Raw genomic sequence first — 21,581 nt, 5'->3', positions numbered from 1 at the left:
ATCTTTAGAAATTAACAAAATGTTTTTTCCCCTTAACCTGTGATATTCTTGCTCTCCAGGAAGTCAGCCAGGCCTCTCTGAACATATACCGCATATACTCGAGTATAAGCCAACCCAAGTATAAGCCGTGGTACCTAATTTTACCATAAAAACCTGGGAAAACCTATTGACTTGAGTATAAGCCGAGGGTGGGAAATGCATTGGTCACAGCCTCCCCAGTACATAGCCTGCTGGACCCTGCCCCATAGTATATAGCCAGCACCTGCCCCCAGTATATAGCCTGCCAGCCCATATCCCCCAGTATATAGCCAGACCCCTGCCCAGTATATAGCCAGCCCCCTGCCCCAGTATATAGACAGCCCCCTGCCCCAGTATATAGCCAGCAGCAGGGAAGCAGGAAAGGTGAGTTTTGTTATATATTTTTTACTCGAGTATAAGCCGAGTTTGGGTTTTCAGCACTTTTTTGTGCTGAAAAACTAGGCTTATACTCAAGTATATATGGTATATAGCAGGGGCGTCGCTATGTCAAAAGATTCGGGGCTTGTGCCCCGGATCTTTTGGCCTGTGCCCCAGATCTCCCCGGGCATCCTCCTCTCTCTCAACATGATCCGTGTCCTGCACGGATTGTGATGAGAACGTTTGCTGTCACTGCTTTCCCCAGCAGCTCAGCCTCCGGTGAATAATAGTCACAGGGGCTGAAGGACCTGTGATGATGTCATGGTCACATGACCTGCCGGGGAAAGCAGTGCACACACAGAGAGAGAGAGAGAGAGAGCTGCATCTGTGAGGTAAGGGGGGAGACATGATAGGGAAGGGGGGGAATAAGGGGGGTTAGTGTGAGGCACATTACTTAGTGGGGGGGCTGTGTGAGGCACATTACTTAGTGGGGGGCTGTGTGAGGCACATTACTTAGTGGGGGGGCTGTGTGAGGCACATTACTTAGTGGGGGCTGTGTGAGGCACATTACTGGGGGGGGCTGTGTGAGGCACATTACTTAGTGGGGGGCTGTGTGAGGCACATTACTTAGTGGGGGGGCTGTGTGAGGCACATTACTTAGTGGGGGGCTGTGTGTGGGCACATTACTTACTGGGGGGCTGTGTGGGGCACATTACTTACTGGGGGGGCTGTGTGGGGCACATTACTTACTGGGGGGGGGGGGCGTGATGGGTAACACGCACCTGGTTTTGTTTAAATGCAAGACAAAGTGTGAGCGCTGCCTAATAGTATTTGGGGGAGATTGTTAGGGGCAGCAGCAGAATAACACTGCCCAGGAACCAAGATTTAGGGACAATGAGGAACATAAGATGTGGTGATGCCTAATGGAGAAGATGGAGGAGACGTCACCTGCAGTCACGGGAGGGAAAAAGTAGGGATTTCTCTGGTGTTTCTGTAGCTGTATACACTGTCAGTAAAGTTGTTATGTGAAGGGTTATGTACAGGAGGGGGCATTACTAAAAGAGCGCTACATATGTATTGGGGCCCGTGCCCCGGATCTTTTACAACCCTAGCAACGCCCCTGGTATATAGAGTTCGTCATAACAACCATTCCATAGTTTCCTAGTCTCACTCCTCTTACAGTAAATAACCTTTGTCTGTGGTGATGGTAGAACGGCCTCTCTTCTAGGCGTAGAGGATGCCCCCTTGTCCTGATCTAAAATCTAATAAATAATTGAAAAAAAAAACAGACTATTGTATCTTATTTGGGACAGGTGTACTACTTTGCAACTATTCTTCATGAGAAAGAAGATATTCTACTGTCCAATTTCTCCTTTAACACCTGCCATTAGCAGAGAGTTGGAAGGACGACATACCTGTTAGATGTTTAGATGAAACCTAATGGTGGAGATTAATGTGTTGGTCTTTAGTTGGATTAATCTGGTACAGTATAAGACTAGAGAGTCCTGCTCTGGACCTCCCATTAGTTGTTCTAGTTTGCTGTGCCACAATAGTGAATTTTATGAAGCACAGACTGAATTTTCTATTTTATCTGAGGCTGCGCCCCTTGTTACAGAGGACTCACCCTTTTTGTGCAAATATGCCTATAAAATGGTCAAAAACCCTCAGATTGATTAAGTGATTGATGCCTCTCTCCCAATGTGTGTGGCCAGCTTTGACCAGTGGGCTGTAGAAATGAATAGCTGGTTGGAGATAACCTCCTTAATTAGACCACCAGCAAAATACATTTTCTTCTCTGTTCAACTGTATATTTAACATTTCAGCTGGGACATTATCTTGGAGACTGCTTACATAACACTTGGTATATTGAGTTAACCAAAGAGCATGACAATTCTTTTTCTAGAAAGCAAGTGATGTCTTATACAAGTGACTTAGCTCAACAAATCACATGCTGTACAGTCAACTCATTCAAAATTGTCATCTTCTAGACCAGGGGTTCTCAACCTGTGGGTCACGACCCCGGCAGGGGTCGGACGACCAAAACACAGGGGTCGCCTAAAGCCATCGGAGCCTCGATTTTATTGGGTTTTAGGTGCAAATACAACATTCTTGTACATGGTTTGGGGTCACCGCAACATGGGGAACTGTATTGCGGAGTCACAGCATTAGAAAGGTTGAGAACCACTGTTCTAGACCAAAGCAAAGATTTCTTGTTATTCAATGTTCACCCCTATCAACTGAGACCATTAGTTAGTTCATTAGTAACTGCACATTAGTATTCAACAGCTTACATCACGCCCTTAAGTTATTTAAAGCATGACATAAGACAAGAATACAAGAGGTGCTGTTCTAGAGAAAAAGTGGAACCTTCTTTATTTTTAAATGGGCAGCTCTATAAAAATCTGTATTTATTTGTATCACCTGTCATTTGAAAGCATAAAATTACTGTTACAAATGGAGGAAAATGGAGGCCTGGAGATTTAGCTATGCATTGTAAAAATTAGTCCATCTCACAATGTGAAATTTGCGCAATCCAGCAATGCCCCATTCCCAGTATTTTATACTCTATTTCCCCAAAGTCCTGGACAAGGTTAACAAAGTGTCTAAAAAACATAGTAAATGTTGTTCACTGTATATGTGACACTTATTCTGGCACTTTTTGGTTAGTAGAACTTCCCTAATGTCTATTTTGTTTCAAAATTCCAACACACTGATGGTATCTATGAGTATTATGATTACAGTTCGGTGTTGCTGTTTTGCAGGGAAGCAGGGACTGTTTGTATCATATATCACTCTGATCCTGGGAGTCACATCCTCTGCACTGTGGTTTATCAGCACATGGTCAGTGATTCACAGAGCGGCCATGGATGTATGCCTCAAGCCTAATGCTACCTGTGTCATGCTCCACCTGCCAGCACTACACATATAAAAGCTCCGACCTAGGTACAAGTCCCATAGCATCTACATTTCTATCTGTGAGTGATTCCCATTACAGCTAGCTCTTCTTTTTAGAAAGCGTGTCAGAATACAAATACTGTAACCTGCCACTATAATGCTACGTAAAAACAGGAAACAGCAGAGAAGCAGAAGAAAGCACTATACACAAAAATTTAAAAATTTACAAAAATCTAACGCTGAACTAATCCCTCACATTCTCATCTGTAACTGTACATTTATTAAGCGTTATTTAAAATTGCCTTTGATAACAGTATAGCAATATTTTCTAACTCCTACTACCACTAACCCACTATTGCTCCTGAATTTTATGCTCAATGCATCCCTAATATTCTGGATTTTGATGTAGAAGCTTTGGATTATTTTCCTGGTACTTATGTATGCCTATCTCTGCAGCATTTATGCAGCTTTAACATTAGAATAAAAATGTAATCAGCCAATTTTGCCTTAGGCTGTGAGAGGAAAGCTGGAAAGTGCACATTGCCAGGATTTAATCTGGGCTCTTTTGCTTCCGGAACAGAGCAGGAATGTAGCTCAGGCTCGGAAGTGTTAGACAGGTGCTTGTATTGATCTATTGTGTAATGGCTTAACCTCCGGAGCATGTTACATTAACCTCTTCCCTGACAGAAGTGCACTGCTATACTATAGATTTGGATTGTCTAATAAATACTTGTTGAAGCTATGATATAATATAGGTAATGTCATCCGCTGCTTAATATTACAGTCTTCAATGTAATTTACACAAATATAGTGACCACTGTGGAACATAACTTTTTATACATTCCATAGTATTTTTATAAAATAACCATGAGGGGGCTTTACATAAAATAACAATTAGGGGCTGTTTGAGATGATAACTTAGGGAATATTTTACGGAACTGGAGACTGTTTTAGTTTTTGAATTTTTAATGCCGCCACATGAGTTCACTGCAAAGAAGCCTACTGAGGCTCTGTCGCCCAGGGGGCTACTGGAGCCCACCCTGAGCACATCTGTGCCCCATCATCTGTACAGTACTGTTTTAAGTTAGAGAATATGGGGGATCAGACCAACAAGAATTCTGCAATGTATTCTAAGGTGTCCACTATTGTGTGAGGTAACTATTATAGACTGCTATGCTATGTCACGGCAGTAAATATCATTCATATTCCAGACAATCCAGAATGATGCTTGTCTACTAGGAAAACACAAGCCATCCTAACTACACAAGAGAGGTATTGGAATTAGAAAGGCCCCTCCCTGAAGGATCATCAGTTTTGGATTTTCCTCCAGGCCATGTTTTTTTCCACCCAGTCTCTACAGCTAGAACATTTAGGATAAAGTCACAAAGGACTAAAGAGCTGCTAAGTGTCACAAGCCTCTCACTCAGCCAAACCAGTTCCCTACGGTGTACTAAGGAGACCCAAGGATGTCAACGGAGCTGCCTTACAAGAGAGGCGTGGTTTTCATTATCCCATCCTGGAAAACTTTGAATATTTTCTCAGAATCCCCCTAGTGGAGCATCCATGGCTATAAGACTCTATACGCCTTAATTGAGGTCTTAATTGGCAGTCTCCATAATGAGAACTCTTACTTCCCTACCCTAGTGTCCACACAAACATTCAGCTTCTAACCTGAAATCGTATGTTTTTTTCTGCAATAGAATATGGATTTATCTAGAGTTTTCCCTGGAAATTTTCACCATTGCAATAAAATGAATAATAGAATAATGAACAATGTAAATACCTACAGCAATAATTCTGTGCAAGTCACTTTACACTGTGTTTATATCACAAAGTATAGCAATGGGATCTGTTTAAATCTTTCCACTAGCTGCACATTAAAAGCCATTAGTTAGCATTTAGGGGTTTACTTGTGTGGGCCCTAGTTTTATATTGGTAGAATAAAATATTTTAAAGGAAATCTACCATTTGCTTTTATGCATTGTGAAACCAAACATACCTTGAGAATGCTGTAGCTACAAAGATGCAGAAACATTTCTTGTTTGATCCCTGATCTGAGTGGTTTTGCTCAAAAAACAATTATAAAATTCAGGTCATTGGGAAACTGTCCAGACAGGACTAATCAACCTGAGCTGGATGACCGATACACAGCAGCTGGGGTTGGTGCAGTGACTGAGTACTTCTGCCTGTCAAGGACAACAGCGTTGAAACAGCATTCCCTGAAGCAGTGCACAATTAGGGTGAGGTGAAGCGCTGATCCAGCCACAGGAGCGACAGGGCCTCATTGTCATAATATTATAATTGTTTTTTCAGCAAAACCACTGAGTTCAGGGAGTAAACAAGATATGTTTGTGCATCAGTGTAGCTAAATAATTCTCAAGGTATGTTTGGTTCATAATGCATAAAAGTAAATGGTAGATTTCCTTTAATAAAACAAAATTAACAACATGTTTCTCTATGTTTCTTTGTACACAAAACATTTATAAACCAGTCTTTTACAGCCATTGATCAAAGGGCGAACTTTTAGATTAGCAAAATAAATCATAACAAACTTGCTTTTTTTGTGTATTTCTGAGTTAATGGGATATTCTCATCTTAGATATCATTAAGATATGCCCTAGATGTCTGATAGATGCAGGTTCCACATCTAGGACCCACAGCATCTCTGACAGTGAATGGAGATGCCGCCCACCTATTTATTCGTTGTTCACCTATTCAGGGACCATTTCCACTTCATCTATCAGACAATTTTAGCATATGCTTTTGGTGAATATACCTTCAACAGAAGCCCTATTAACTAACACCCTTCTTTTAGCTAAAATTGTTTATCTCTCGATCGCCATAAATAATCTTTATAAACTGGCCTTGCCTACAGCCAAATCTATAGCGTGATGAAGGGGACATGGCCTCCTCTGGCTGAATCCTGCAACTTTTCTGCATTTAGCAATAATGTCATGTAACCCAAGAAAAAAAGTGTTGTACCTTGTTAGCCAGTTGAAGAAATTCATGCTGCTTTTGATATTGTGATACCTTTTAATAGCTGAAATATAAGATGTTACAAGCAAGCTTTCGGGATATCTTAGGTCCCTTCATTAGGCAGGTATAACAGGCTTTCTTAAGTGACACAGATTTTATACACAATGAACAGAGAAGTGAACAGTGTGATGTTTTATTGTCTCTACGTTAATGACTCTGGAGTCTCTAATGACCCCACTCAGAATAACATTTGTTAGATGTTGCAGTGGGTTAGGAATCCAGTTGATAATGTGACTAAAATGATATCATCTCAGGTCCTTTAGCCTCCTAACATAACACATTGTATGCAGGGTGGGGAGGATGCAGACATGCTGTAACTTCATGTGATCAGATACATACATGGGGCACAGTTTGCTAATGTTAGGAGGCTAAAGGACCTGAGATGATATCATCCTGGTCACATGACATTATTGCTGAATGCTGAGAAGTTGCAGGTTTCAGCCCGAGGAGGCCACACCTTCTGGATTTGGCTGTATGCAAGGCAAGTTTATAAAGATGATTTATGGGGATTTGAGATAAACAATTTTTGGCTAAAAAGAAGGGTGTTAGTTAGTTAATATGGCTCTATGGGAACCTGTCACTAGCTGTATTTGTGGAAATGTGGTGACAGGTTCCCTTTAAGGTAATCTGATTTACCATTACACTCGCTCATAATAATAAATATTATTGTACGAGTAGAACTTTACACTACACATTTCAATACGTGTTTACATTGTATAACTGTGGTCACTCTTATCAGTTTGGCTGTACAACTGACCTTCGACAAAACAAACGTAACTTGTTTCCTGTTCCCGATAAGATACACTTTAACATAAGCCAAAGTCTCCCTGGCCATGCAGCCTAACGGGCCTATAATAAAAGCTATGCCAAAATATATCAGGGTCCATGCTATCCCTGAGCGGATGTTAGGAAATTAAAATACTTACATGTCTGATATGCGAGGGAGGGATGTTGACACAGTCTATACAACATCCTAAACTTTTACCAAATATTTAATAGGAACACTGAGCTCTGTTCTGTGCTGTTACATAACAGTTACTGTAGGACTGCCAGCTGTCCCTTATCTACATAGAAAGTATTCTCAGCAAGCACAGCAGGTGGTGTTAGCCAATAGCCACCCTTCATTGGAAATCATTGAGAGGGGTCAAAATTGTCACAAACTGTGCTTTGTTAACAGATAAGGTTATCACATACTTCTACCCAGTTAAAACTGAAAATCTCAGGACCTAAAAACAGGACTTCAAGTTTGTCCCAAAAACCTCTAGATATACATGTATATAAACATATGCAGCATATTTTCAGTGCTTAAATAGTACTATATACAGCATTATATGACAGAAGTTGCTTTATAAATGAAAGCTATGGGTCAAGCAATGTGGTAATTTATTCTAGACAAAAGATTGCAGGGGTTTCCAGGGGTGACTAGGGTTGTCTTCACCAGCACAGCCATTCCGTTGCCTCTACTTAGAAGTCGGTGGTGTACCAACATAATGGGACTTATTTACTAAGGGTCGCGGATCGCACTTTCGTCGGACTGTTCACAGTTTTCGGGATTTGCGCAGCTTTTACGGGTATTTGTGCTGGGATTGTGTCGAATTTTGGGGCGAATTTTGTGGCTTCGAATGGGGCGTGCTGCCCAGACGAAGGCTCAGCTAGAGCCGAAACACGTGTCGGGGAGGCGGGCTTCCCGGGCGGTGGAGCATACCACACTTAATAGGTAAGCACTGGCAGCCTTACAGCCAAGTTCCTTGGCACCACATACTTTAAGCCTTGAGGCCATTTGCCTGTCCCACACATGAGCGCAGTGTTGGTAGGGCACTGTCCCTCTGGCTACCAGTCATTCATACCCTACATAGATAGGCATTAGCTCCACCTAGCCTGGAATGCTACCGCCCCTTCTTTGGTCTTTTTGTGTTTACCACCCTATACAATGCTGTAATCTGTGGATACCCTCCACTGTGAGGCCACATAATTTGTCTTCATGGTTTTTTGTCCTTATTTTTAAAGTGTATTATACCCTGTATCATTAATAAAGGTTATGTCAATACTTTTATTCATAACTATGTGCATTAGTGTCTCTTCTTTCCCTTCTTGGTTGGAGGGTAAATTTGGTTATTTGTCGGAGGGCACTGTATACTGAACTATTGTGTGCTTAATAAAATTACATTGATATCTATAACCCTTTAAAAACATCAAATAAGACATAAGTCAGTTCATTAATACTCATCATTACCATTCGGACTGTGGTTGGCTCCCCTGCTATTCTCAAGTAGGGGACTAGGAAGTAGTAGAGATGCCAGATGTGCTGGCTAGGGCAGCGTTGGAACAGGACTTGAAGGGGACAAGTACAATAGGAGTGTATGTAACACATTATCCTTATAAACAAGAGGTCTACTATATATGAAGTGTGATTTTTGTCATTTTATTAAAGTTAATTAAATTATTAAAGATATATTACGGTTTAAGAGAAACTTAAAAACTCTATTTTCTCAGTGCTGTCAACATTTTCACTAAATTTGTTCTGTGAGTAAACAGCATGGAGCTATTTTTAGCACTAAGCAGAAGTATATGTGACCACCGTGGATCTGCACACTGATGTACATACCCAGTACAGTAACAGTAGAACTCATGGTCGCATAGCAACATTTTTCCAAACATGTTCTTTGTTAGATTGCAGAATATACAAGGCAATATAAATCCAATGGAATGGATACAAATTATTAACTGATGCAGATATAAAAACCTTATGGATTTTGGGTATCACTAAATTTCTAGCTAAAATTTCAAAAAAAACTGCCAGCACTCCAAGTTGATGTCAAAAAGTGACGGGGTGTCTTTTATTCCATGTGCAACGTTTCAGCTCACAGGGAGCCTTTGTCAAGCATACATTTCTAGCTAGATTTGGTAAAGCTAAAATATTTGTTATAGGGTTACATGAAACATAGGCCCACTTTACTAAAAGAAGTCTCAATAAGACAAGTAATCCTTTTAAATTAACTAAATTGCACTGGCGACAAAAGGTACAAGCAGTGGTGAAAAGTCATCACAAAGAGCAGGAAAACAAAAAAAGTCAAAGATCTTGCACTTCTTATCTCATGCAAATGAACTTATAGACTGATGTCCTGGATCACAGTACCAAATCTTACAAGACTGTTACAGTTGTCACACAGGATCAAATAACAGATCTAGTTGTCACTAATATGGAGAAAGGAAACGACAGGAGAATAATAGGTGACACGAGAAGTGGCAGAGGTAAGAATATCCTAAGCAGGTTTTATAGCATTAGTCAATTACGTATATTAATTGCTATATCAATGGCTGTGTCAATTACGTTATATTTAGCTTTCAAGGATTCTCTCTTTTGAAGGGAAACAAGCCAGGTTTTCCTCTCACTTTCTTGAGGAACACAGTTTGCAGCTGTCCAGAATACTTTAGCCCATGTGGACACTGTTATAATCACTGTGGTCCATCAAGATTCATAGGCACTCTCAAATATGCAGTATAACTTTTATGAAAGCTTTATAAACATAAGCTAAGCCACTAGTGTGAACTGTAGCTTACATGTAAGCCAAAATTTAAAGAGGGTTTTCCAGGGAAAATAATGTATCTCATCTGTTAAATCCCCATTGCACCAGCACTGCTGCTTCAGAGGTTCATCCAGTCTTGTTAGACTTGTCCTGCATTGATTATATGCTGTACTTGTACAAGTGGCTAAAGCTGCTACTAGAGAAGTCAGTGGTCAGTTCTGTTCATGTTGTGTATTCTTTTCCACTTTTATATTGTCATTATTGTCACTATAAAAAACCAACACATGCAGCTTTATAAGTAAGGGTGTCTGCTACTGAAGATCTTGAGCATGCAGTTCTCCTGTAAATACCAAGAAAAGGAAATTTCCAGCAATCCAAATACCTTTTCACATCTGTTTGTAGCTTTGTAGTGCTGGGACTTTCTTCAGCAATTTCATTTCAGATTTATTCTGCCTCTTATTCAGTCTTAAACCTGTTGTGCACAAGCAAATTTGGTCTGATTTTTGATTTACCAGACAGAACCTAGCAAATTATTATATATTAATATCATTTCTTTCTATTTTGGCATTGCGTGTTCTGCACTTACATTGCTAAAACACAGTGCATAATATCCTCATCCTCATAGACTGTAAGCTCTTGCGAGCAGGGCCCTCGCTCCTATTGTTCCATATGACTGTTTGTACTCTGTCATGTAATATTATAGTTGTTATGATATGTAAAGTGCAGCAGAATTTGATAGTGTTATATAAATAATTAGTAGTAGTAGTAAAGACAACTTATGGTGAATTACCTCATAAGGCAAAAACCTATCTCTTGTATGTGACTCTTAGAAGAACAGATGAAAACACACAAGATCACAATGGACAATCTTAGTCTTCTAAATTAATTTCCAAGTACTACCAGGAGGACCTGTCAGCTCACAAAAAGTGTCTGTTTTAGTAACTACAATTCCCACTGACTTTTCTCTTTTCTTAAAATGTTTGTTGTTCTGTTATTCTCCCTAGATATTTGGGAAAACCTGCAATTACATTGACAAGAGTATGTCCCCAATTGTTCACACTCATGAGTAATTAGGAATAATATAATGTAGATTTGTGACAAAAGATGCTCCAGGAGTAGGGTCAGATTCTCTATAAAGAATTGACATTCTGAGTGATTGTATCATATAACCTTTGGTTGTGTATGTGGCCATCTTATACACTTTGCTGCAAGTACAAGTATCTTTTTTTTCTAACAGTATATATGGGCACTGCAATATACCAGCAGCCATATATGACTGTTAGGCATCCTTCCAGGGTATAGTAAATGTCTGGAACAGTCATATGCATTCAGTACTGTCATGTATGATTATTAGACAGTTTTCCAGTGCATGGTAGGTGCCTACAGCATCCATCGGCATTCATTATTGTCATATGTGACTATTATACATCATTCCAGGGTAAAAAGATGTCTGCAGCAGCCACCGGCATCCAGTACTGTCAAATATGAATATTACACATCCTTCCAGGGTATGGCAGATATCTTCAGCATTCATATGCATTCTCTACTGTCATATGGCACTATTAAACGTCCTTCTAGGGCAGTGGTGGCGAACCTATGGCACGGGTGCCAGAGGTGGCACTCAGAGCCCTCTATATGGGCACCCTTGCCATCACCCCAGGGTAGAGTTTGCCAGACAGGACTCAAGGCGTCTTGCAGTCCCAGGCAGCCCAGGACACCAGAAGGAAGCTACAATGATAATCCAAACTACTTCTCCTTCTTTCTACTGTATTGGTGTCCTCAGGTGCCAATACAATTTAAACCTTTGAAAATGCAGGGAGTAATAAGTTACTGCTTAAATGGTCGCATTGGCACTTTGCGAAAAATACGTGGGTTTTGGTTGTAGTTTGGGCACTCAGTGTCTAAGAGGTTTGCCATCACTGTTCTAGGGTATAGAAGGTACCTTTAGCAGCCATATGCATTCGTACTGTCATATAAGACTACTATACATCTGTCCAGGGTATGGTAGATGTCTGCAGCAGCCATAGGTATCTAATACTGTCATATGGAGCTATCATACACCCTTCCAGGGTATGGTAGATGTCTGCAGAAGTCATATGTATTCAGTACTGTCACATATAATTATTATACATCCTTCCAGTGTATGGTACATGTCTGCAGCAGCCATAGTCACCTAGTACTGTCCTGTGGGATCATTACACATCCTTCTAGAGTATGGGAGGTACGTGTAGCAGCCATAGACATCTGGTATATCACTATTATACATCCTATCAGGGTATGGTAGGTGTCAGCAGGGATACAGGCAGTGGGATCTCTATTCACCCTCAGCTCCAGTCCTTCCCCAGGAGGAGGTGAATCATCACAATGTGCTGCAGATCATTCCTCCTCCTCTCCATGTCTGTGTGGTTAGGACTGCAGGCTGCCGCCCACGTATGTGCCCTGGTAATGGGGGAGGGCCACCTACTGCTGCCAGGTAGATCACTATAGAAACATGTAGGGTTCTGTGCAGTGTTCACATGATGCGGGAGCCCCGGCAGGATATTAATAGCTCCCCTGTGTCTCCATCTGCTTTCCATATATAAGAATGAATGCAGGAGCTCCCTCCCCCCCTCCGATACCCGCGCGGTTTATTCAGCTGACTCTCATTCATAAAACGCAGCTCCTATTGCAGTGAACGCACAGGTTAGGTGGTTCCGGTCTCCATTCATAAAGAAATCAGGTTATGCGCAGGCGCACTGCGCCCACCCCATTCATAAGAATCGTGCGGAGAGGAGGGGGAGAGGCGCGCAGCCGCATTAGCCTCTTCCCTCCCATTCATAAGTGGTGTGTGGGATCGCGGCGCATGCGCGGTGCCGTTTATCCCTCCCATTCATAAAAAAGCCATTTTCCCAGGGAGTTGCAACATCGAAAGCGAAAAGGGAGCTGACAGCAGAGGAGCTATGCAGCCTGGAGCAGCAGTGCTGAGGATCCCCTTCTCCATAGCCACGGACTTTGTGACATTGGCGGATTACTGAGACATGAGCCTTGCTGCAGCCCTACAAGTAAGAGCACTATATATATATATATATATATTTATATATTGAGGCACATATATGGCATTGGCGATGTTGTATTGTGGTCATGGCACGGTGCCCGGTGGCATTAGGCAGCTGGGGGACCCCTGTGCATGGTGATCTGTCATAGGGGGAGGGGGCAGTGCTGCAGGAGATCTCACCTCCCTGCACTGGAAATGCTCTGCATGACAAGGGGGAGCCTCTGCACCCTGGATTACAGCAGCCGTGCCCCGCTGGGTGCCAGGGCTAGTGCCCCCATCATGCTAGAGCTTATTCTGTATCTGCTCCTCTATATGATGCATACACTGCATGGGACTTGATGGCCTACAGGCAGATTATAGTCCCGATCGGGATAATAGACGATGAATCTATCGATGTGGTCGGTAAATGAATTGTTATCGATGTGAGATGTGCCAGGGATGATGTGGGTGCTGCTAGGGCAGGAGCAGGGCTGCCCATTGCCTCCTGTCCCTGCAGTTGTGCTGATGACGCAGGATGCATTATTGCTGGATTTCTTCTGTGCGCAGCCCCAGATCCTGCAATGCTACATGGCAGCATACATGCACCCTCTGCATGCTGTCCTCCAGCAGGGGATGTCACGTCTAGGGGCCACGGATGAGACCATTTTTAGTTTCTGGAGACAAGGCCCAGAGCTTCTCTTCTAGACGTCGTATTTCTGTACTGCAGCCTGTTTTTCCCGAAGAATTAGGGGCTCCTCTTCTTTAATGACTGTGGGGTACATTTTATATCTGCTATTATTATATAAAGTATATAATCTAAATTGATGAAGGCTGATCATGTGTAGAACAGCTGCACTTATGAAATGATGTAATCCTGGATTGCAGGCCCCAATAGAAAATCTAGATCTAGAAAAACAGATCCCTTCTATCAGCTTCCTAGGTCTATGTGATCATTCGCTCCCCATAAAATCCCCAGCAGATGCTGTTTTTGCCAGCCTTATCTTAGGTTAATGTTTAAGCGTTTACAAATAGCTGCTGCATCGCTCAGTTAAAGGGATATTGCGTCCTCTTGTAAGGGTATCGTTTATAAGGCAAGATCTGGCAGTGAAGGGTTAAACATACGATGGTGCATTTAGTCTCCACTGCTATTTATGAGGATTTATGTTGAGTTTCTATGGTGCGGTATAGATTTCAAAAAATGTCTCTTGCACACAAGGCGCTGTCAGGTTGTGCCAGTCGTGGTGTCATAAGGGAGATGTCATTGTGCAGAATAAGACCTTGAGAGAGGGTGAAACTTAAGTGATGGACTGATCGAGGTTATACTATGATGCATATGTATGTGATGCCATATCATAGTTCACATATTTTTTGGGCATCTTGATAATAGGTTATTTATGTGCCCAATGTAATGTATATAAAATATTGATATAAAATCTTGGTGAATGGATTATATGAAGGGAGATTTATTGGCGACTGTTGCCCTGCGTTTTCGCCACCCGTAATTACAATTGTGTAGTAAGTCATCCATTCAGCATATAGCTAATTATAGCGCCATTGAGGGCGTAATTTACTGCAGGCGGGCGGCTCTGCCATTATCCCCAGCACAGATTCATTCATGAGCTTTTACTGGGATTTTCATAGTAGGCATTTTTCCTACTTTACTAATGCCAAGAGTTCGCCCTAGTGAAATCCCTGGTAAATGATTTAACAGCAGGAATATTTTTGCTTTATTTAGGAAATATCAGTTATTGCTAACAACCAATTGTGTGTGTGTGTATATATATATATATATATACATATATATATATAATGCCTTTGGATATGTTTCTCTGCATTTACCTTGTCATGATGCTGACCAAGGCGTTTTACAGTGCTAAACGCAGTTTGACACATTCACTATTACTAAGACATTATTGTAATATTACTAGTACGGTATTACTGCTGTCTTGTGCCATCATTGCTTTTGTGATCACGTATAGGGTGAAACATTACGATAAATGAATTAGTAACATTAATAAATGCAGTAATCTGCAAACTGTTCTATGGACTATATGTACAATGTGGTAACTATATCTGAAGGCTGGCCATTTGCTGTTTATTACATTAACATATACAAGCAATGATTTACACACATTATTTCAAGGTGTCCTATAAAAGATTTGCTTTCTGTCAGCTAACCACCAATTTTTAGAATGGCCATTGGTGTATTAATTCCCCAAAAATTGGGCCACAAATCATCCCATGGAATAGGACCTTAACAAGGAAGTCACTTTAAGCTGCTGCATCTGGTTTGTGATGAATGACAATTAGCAGATAGTTGCAGGGTGCTACCTTAATGGGTGCTGTTTCCTTCTTATCAATGTCTGGCAGATTATCAGTGATCTGCTAAAAGGATGTGGATGTGTCAAAGCTGTGATAGTCCTGCCTGTCCAGCCAGATGAGGAAAGGAAGTGGTCAATTAGCTAAAAGAGCTTCTAGTGCAATATCTTTCTACAATTGGTTATGCAGATGGAAGCTGCCATAGACGGCCTGGTATATACCACATCTACCTGTCCTGCATAGCGGATGCCAACATGTTCTTACTGGTTTAGAGACTGTGCAGCGCTGAATATTAACGTCACTTAATGTCAGCATGTCAGTTATCTCATATGTTTGTAGTATTAGTAGGAGTATTTTGCTCAACCTATTAATATTTTTCGCATTATAAAAAACATGTTACCTTTAGATTGACTATTGCAACATTATACCCAAGTATAAATGAGATTAAATATTAAAGTGGGTAAACTAGGTAATCTGTTCCTCCCCAATCTGCAAAACGCTCCTAGTCAAAGCCTTATTATTAATGGGGACATCCCTTGACGGATACTTATCACTTGAAAAATAGGACTACTGTTATTTCTCAGCAGTCATCAATTATTTATAGTGATTGGATTGAATGAACACGACTAATATGTCTTCAGTGTTTGCTAGGGGGCGACACTTGGGCGTCTTACCCAGTGAGAGGGGGGGCGCTTTATGTGCGCCTGGTTCAGCAGCTGTGATTGCAGATGTGGTTGCAGGGGAGGCATTAGCTTGTAAAGCGCTGAAATGCTTTGAGTCACCTGTTTTGTCATAAGCCCAGCGTGTTGCATATGTAATCGATCAGAACACAGTTGCCTATTAAACTCGATGAGAAATAGCTTCCTGTTTTTTTGTAGCTTGGTGAAAACCTATTACACTGTTGGCAGCTGAGATCAAGGGTGTTATATTCTGCTACACTCTGAATTATTAATCTTTTCTTAGGTGTAGCTGTCGTACAACACCCTGGGTGCTATAGAGAGGACATCTTTTCACTTATACTCTAATAAAGATTATATCATGGTCACCGCTGTAAGATGATCTTGTCTTCAAATTTGAGAATACAGAATTTAGAAGAGTAGAAAACTCAACTTTTTAAAAAATATTTAACCCCAATTTGATCTGTGTTCTTTGATCAGGCCATTTGTTATATGACACTACAGGCAGTCCCCTACTTAAAGACACCCGACTTACAGACAACCCATAGTTACAGACAGACCCCTCTGACCTCCGGTGAAGCTGTCTGGATGCTTTACTATAGTCCCAGACTGCAATGATCAGCTGTAAAGTGTCTGTAATGAAGCTTTATTGATAATCCTTGGTCCCATTACAGCAAAAAATGTTTAAACTCCAATTGTCACTGGGGCCAAAATTTTTTTGTCTGGATCTACAATTATAAAATATACAGTTTCGACTTACATACAAATTGAACTTAAGAACAACCCTATCTTGTACGTAACCCGGGGACTGCCTGTATATATATATATATATGACACTATTAAACCTGAACACCATAGCTCCCATAGTAAAAATATGCCTTTAAATGATGGATGGGGCTGCTTTGGATTTTTTGTTTCAATATACCCCTGGTTTAAAAACTGCATTCACCAAATATAGGAACTGAACATGCGCAATCTAGACAAATGTACAAGGGACTACCATTCTTGCAATGCTGTCATACAACCACCAATTAATAAAATATCTCTATTACCCTTTTAGAAACATATACAAATCTTTTGTCCTTTTCTGTAGTTTTGTTTGAAGCTTGTTATAATGCAGCCACATACCAAAGTACATGAAACTGTAATAAGATCCCACAATTGTTTGCTTCCTATATTTCTTACTGTAATTACAAGATTTTTTTCCGATGGGATGTTAAATCCTATATGTGTACTTCCCCTTTAAGTGGCTCTCATACAGTGCTTACAAACAAAAAGTCGCTCGACAAGGAAGCACTACGTCTCATAGAAAACAATGTGCACTTTCTAAATTGGAGCCGGGCCGTATCCGCTCTTTGATTTAAGCTTAGTTGCTTCCTGTGCTCTTTTGACTTGCATAGCTGTTGGGTAACTGGATAGATTCCAGTTCTGAACTGCTCTCTTTCGATGAAATCAGAAACTAAAGCAACACAACGAGTCAGCCATTCGATGGAAATGTTTGGAGCTGGTATGAAGAAAATGCTGCATGTTAGATGAGTGGCGGGCAGAGATCTCTTAGGAGATGTGCACATCTGTACAGAGGTATTGTAAATGAGTGTCTGGGATGTGCTGGAAAATCTTCAGATGCATCTAATTGACTGATCTTTTATAGATTGTTCACGTTTTTCTACTTTTTTTGTTTTTTATTTGTATTGTATCTTTGACTAATATATTTAGATTTGTCTTAGCTATTTGTTGGTTATTGTGCTGTTGTGTGAATTGGCAATGAATAGGGGGTTTATCTGGTTTATCTGAAATTGATTTAGCTAATAGATCAGTTCTTAATGAGTTAGTAAAAGCATTTTTATTTATTGCAATCTAATACCATACAAATAGCCAGGTTTTTTTTGTCTGTTCCATGTTCCTAGACATGCGACTTGCAGATGGATTCCTTGTAAGGTGTGGCTGAAAAACCACTATGTATGGACATAGTTATCAATGGGCTGTTATGTCTGCCAGTGAGGCCAGATGGACTTATCTCTTCACTCTTATAACCTGTGGTTGGCTTTTTATGATATTTGTCACTTTTCACAGTACAATCAAATTTTGTAATAGTAAAATATTCTAAGATGAATTTTTCAGTCAAGTTCACAACACTGCACTGCATGATAGTCTTCTAGAAGTAGTCTTCTCAGGTGGACAGTAAGCATAATATATACTGTAAAGCTAAAGGGCTGGTGTTCTCAAGGAGGTAGTTTATTAAAGATTTTATAACCTTTATATTCTGGGATACAACACTAGCAACTGTTTTACTTGCCTTATGTATAATACAAGTCTCCCAACTAGTTAAGAAATATCTGATTGACCCCTAATGATCCTTGGGCGCAAGTGTACCTCTCAGGACCATCCTCTTCACCCCGAGGTTATGGTACAACTAATAATCTTATTGCATACTTATGAAGACCCACAATCTGTAAATCCATGTCTTTGCGTTTGGTAATATAAGGTTACAAGTTCTAAAAAGACTCTTTTTTTTTTTGTCTTTCAGATTTTCTAAAAGATACGTTTAACAGTCAGAGTGTAGGCCAATGGATTCCAGGATTCCACACAGTATCACCGTTGTGCCAAATGCAGTCATGGTGCAGCCTTTACTGGATGGTCGGGTTCCTTATGGAAGGTTACAGCACCCTCTTACCATCCTGCCTATTGATCAGATGAAAACCACTCATCTTGAAAATGATTACATTGACAACCCAGCTCTTAACCAGCTGGCCAATCAGAAACTCAGCAGGGGTCCCCACGAGCCAATGCTTGTCAATCAACATTTGCAGAGGTGTGAGGCCGATATCACCCACCCATGGATATCTTTCAGCGGGCGTCCGAGCTCAATTAGCAGCAGCAGTAGCACTTCTTCGGATCAGAGACTCTTGGATCACATGGCTCCACCTCCGGTGGTGGATCAGTCGCCACCCAGGGCAGTAAGGATACAGCCTAAGGTGATCAATTGTAAGCCTCAGGATGTCAAAGGACCTGTGGCTCAAGAACTAGACAAGCACTATCTACTTTGTGAGGCCTGTGGTAAATGTAAATGCAAAGACTGTACTACCCCACGGACCTTACCTTCCTGCTGGGTTTGCAACCAGGAATGTCTGTGCTCTGCCCAGACTCTGGTCAACTACTCAACTTGTATGTGTCTGGTCAAAGGAGTCTTCTACCACTGCACCAATGAAGATGACGAAGGCTCCTGTGCAGATCACCCATGCTCTTGCTCTCACTCCAACTGCTGTGCCCGCTGGTCTTTTATGAGTGCCTTATCATTGGTCCTTCCTTGCTTGCTTTGCTATCTTCCAGCCACTGGGTGCGTTAAACTTTCACAGAAATGCTATGACCAGGCAAGTCGACCTGGTTGTCGATGCAAAAATACAAACAGTGTTGTGTGCAAAGCACCAGAAGCGGTCAGCAGAACAGAGAAGCCATTCTAAGACTTGGGGGGGTTGTTTTATGAATTTTGTTACAAAGATGCATCATGCAGGAAATGAAAAGACTCCGGACAGAATATGCTCACATGAGGCTTTAATGTCACATTTCTTAACTAAAGGGGGTCCAGCAACACTAGGAGAGGAGGGAATGCATATTGTGTAGTGCTGCTGCTGCGAACCATCTCCAGGTCCTGTGGGCTTACTAGATAACCATGGGAGATTTCTTGAAGCTACTAGCTACCTGTATTTTATCTATGGCAACATTAGGAAACAAGATTTGTGCTTCTCAGTTAGCATGGAAGCGAACCAGCTCCAGTTCTTCCTCACAGTCTTCTGTCTTTGTTTTATTAAGCTGAAAATGTCAGTATGTGGCTCATTCACACCTTCATGGTTGTGTGGGGCTCTGCTGAGATTTTGTCGTGTAACATTTTTTTTGTGTCTGTGGTTTATTGTTGTTTTTGTATTTTTTTATATACTGTACGTGTATTAGTTTCCCTATTCCAAGTGTTTCTTTTAATATATTTTTGGCTTATGAAGGCTAAAACAAGAGGAGATAAGAGTGCCAAGGGTACTGATACAATCGACTTGTTGGTGACAGGAAGGAATTTACTATCCTTTTTCCTTTGCTAAGTTGAGAATGTTCCGCCCTGCCTATTATTAGCCAGCCATGCTGACCGTTTATAACACTCCTTACTGTGGATGGGAAACTGTCTTTCTTCTTAATCTCACATGGTGGGGGGCTGGAATACCAGTCCCCCCCATTTCTTCAGAAGAAGAAAAAAAAAGGTTAACCCCTTAATGACAGGTGAAAAATCCCAGCCCTGGCAGCAGCGCTTTATTCATCATGTTACGTAAACTCCATTGTTACTAGGTTAACCCCTCTCCTGCCAGACTTTAGTGCACGGCAGGACCTTGTGCTGCTCTCGTTCACATAATAAAGAAGGAGATCTGCCGCACTACAGCTGGGAATATAAGAGCACAATACCCATTTTGTAACCAGAGACAACAAAAGCATAGTGTTCAGGAAAGAGCAAGTGACATGGAGGAATATTAATCCATCAAGCAAAAAAAAAAAAAAAACGAAATAATTTAATTTTCATTTCTTTTCTTTATCATGGGAATTGAAACTTGCATGTTGACTCTATTTGTTTCCTCTGCTGCTGCTCTCTACCTTGGCCCTATTGTAAAATAGCACCCTGTATATCTGTGTAAATATACATAGAGAGATACTAAAATGTCTATTTTAGTGATCTATATCTAGCAGGGAAAGGTCAGTGGAGCATTAGGTAAATTCACCCATGTGTGTTGCTGTGGTTGTACTATTTTTATATTTTCTATATTTACTATATCTGTATGATTAAGTTTCTTGGTGACTGGTTGCTCACTCATATGGGTGAATTTTGAGATCTCTCTCCAGCTACCAGCCATTCTTTCTGGTGACTAATAGGTGCTAGTCTCACTAAATATCATGCAGTTTCTGCTCTACAGGGGAAGCTTCATTTGCGTATGGATATGCTTCATTAACATAGAAAAGTTGCATTTAAACTGTGGTTTATGCGACATCTCTCTTTTTGTGTCATGTTACAAAACCCATAAGGGTTAATGGTACAAGATGTGACAACTCTATACTGACAACATATTTCCAAGCAGTAACTTTTTCTGCTAGTGCAAAAATAATATAATTTTTAGTGGTTCCTAAACATGTCACTTTTTAAGGTTTTTTTTTCTTTGTTTTTTTTTTTTGTTTCTTGGAAACTGCTGCAATTCTAGCACTTTGTCATATAAGACATATTTATTTTTCTTTTATTTAAGTATCAGGATGGAATGTGTTTAGAAGGTACTGACCCTCATCATGTCTTATTTTTGCATGAAGTTTCCCCTTTAGAGCAGTTAACTGCCTTGGTATTGAGATATTTGCTGAATGCTTTTGGATTCGGACATATTTCACTTGGTTTGATTATTCCATATTGTTACACCTTCTACAATAAGCTTATTTACTATACAGTTATTTTGTGCCAATGATAGACACTAATAATTATAGGTTCTTTGTAAACTCTGTGTAGCAAATTCCTTCTCCCTTATGTGGCCATGATATGCCATGCTAAACTTGTGACTGTAAAGCTGATAATCAGTCACTTGGCCATATAAACCACAACATAAGTGATATCTTAGTGCCAAACTTCAGTATTTCCCTGGCCATAAAGTATGCAAATGTATTATCTATCTTCTCAATCACAAACGATTACAATTGTCATTAGTA

At 40.7% G+C, this 21,581-nt stretch overlaps 1 protein-coding gene and 1 long non-coding RNA gene across 4 annotated transcripts in view; one reads left to right on the top strand and one right to left on the bottom strand.

The window, feature by feature from the left end:
* Positions 1–12,546, bottom strand: part of LOC140128981 (uncharacterized) — a 54,174-nt gene extending 41,628 nt beyond the window's left edge. The window contains exons 1-3 of one of the 2 annotated variants that reach the window (XR_011855225.1): positions 12,005–12,546; positions 10,237–10,326; positions 9,227–10,121 (exon numbers count right to left, since the gene is read on the bottom strand). This is a non-coding gene — a long non-coding RNA (uncharacterized lncRNA). Of the gene's footprint in view, positions 1–9,226; positions 10,122–10,236; positions 10,327–12,004 lie in introns of those variants that run through there. The other variant, XR_011855224.1, reaches the window with a different exon arrangement.
* Positions 12,547–12,718: 172 nt separating this feature from the next.
* Positions 12,719–20,451, top strand: SPRY4 (sprouty RTK signaling antagonist 4). Of its 2 annotated transcripts, none has more exons than XM_072146109.1 (2): positions 12,719–12,895; positions 18,391–20,451. In XM_072146109.1, the coding sequence occupies exon 2, from the start codon at positions 18,431–18,433 to the stop codon at positions 19,322–19,324; it is 894 nt and encodes a 297-aa protein (XP_072002210.1). In that variant the 5' UTR covers positions 12,719–12,895; positions 18,391–18,430; the 3' UTR covers positions 19,325–20,451. The 2 variants fall into 2 exon arrangements, with proteins under 2 accessions (XP_072002210.1, XP_072002211.1); XM_072146110.1 differs by lacking the exon at positions 12,719–12,895 and adding an exon at positions 16,969–17,444.
* The last annotated feature ends 1,130 nt before the right edge of the window (positions 20,452–21,581 follow it).

This window comes from Engystomops pustulosus, chromosome 4, assembly GCF_040894005.1.
Source record: "Engystomops pustulosus chromosome 4, aEngPut4.maternal, whole genome shotgun sequence".
NCBI lineage: Eukaryota > Metazoa > Chordata > Amphibia > Anura > Leptodactylidae > Engystomops > Engystomops pustulosus.
Note: the sequence above shows the minus strand (reverse complement) of the source record. Positions and strands in the feature narration are given on the sequence as shown.

Bases quoted from the DNA above. Each gene is read 5' to 3' on its own strand.
- SPRY4 (XM_072146109.1), top strand. From the start codon at position 18,431: ATGGATTCCAGGATTCCACACAGTATCACCGTTGTGCCAAATGCAGTC.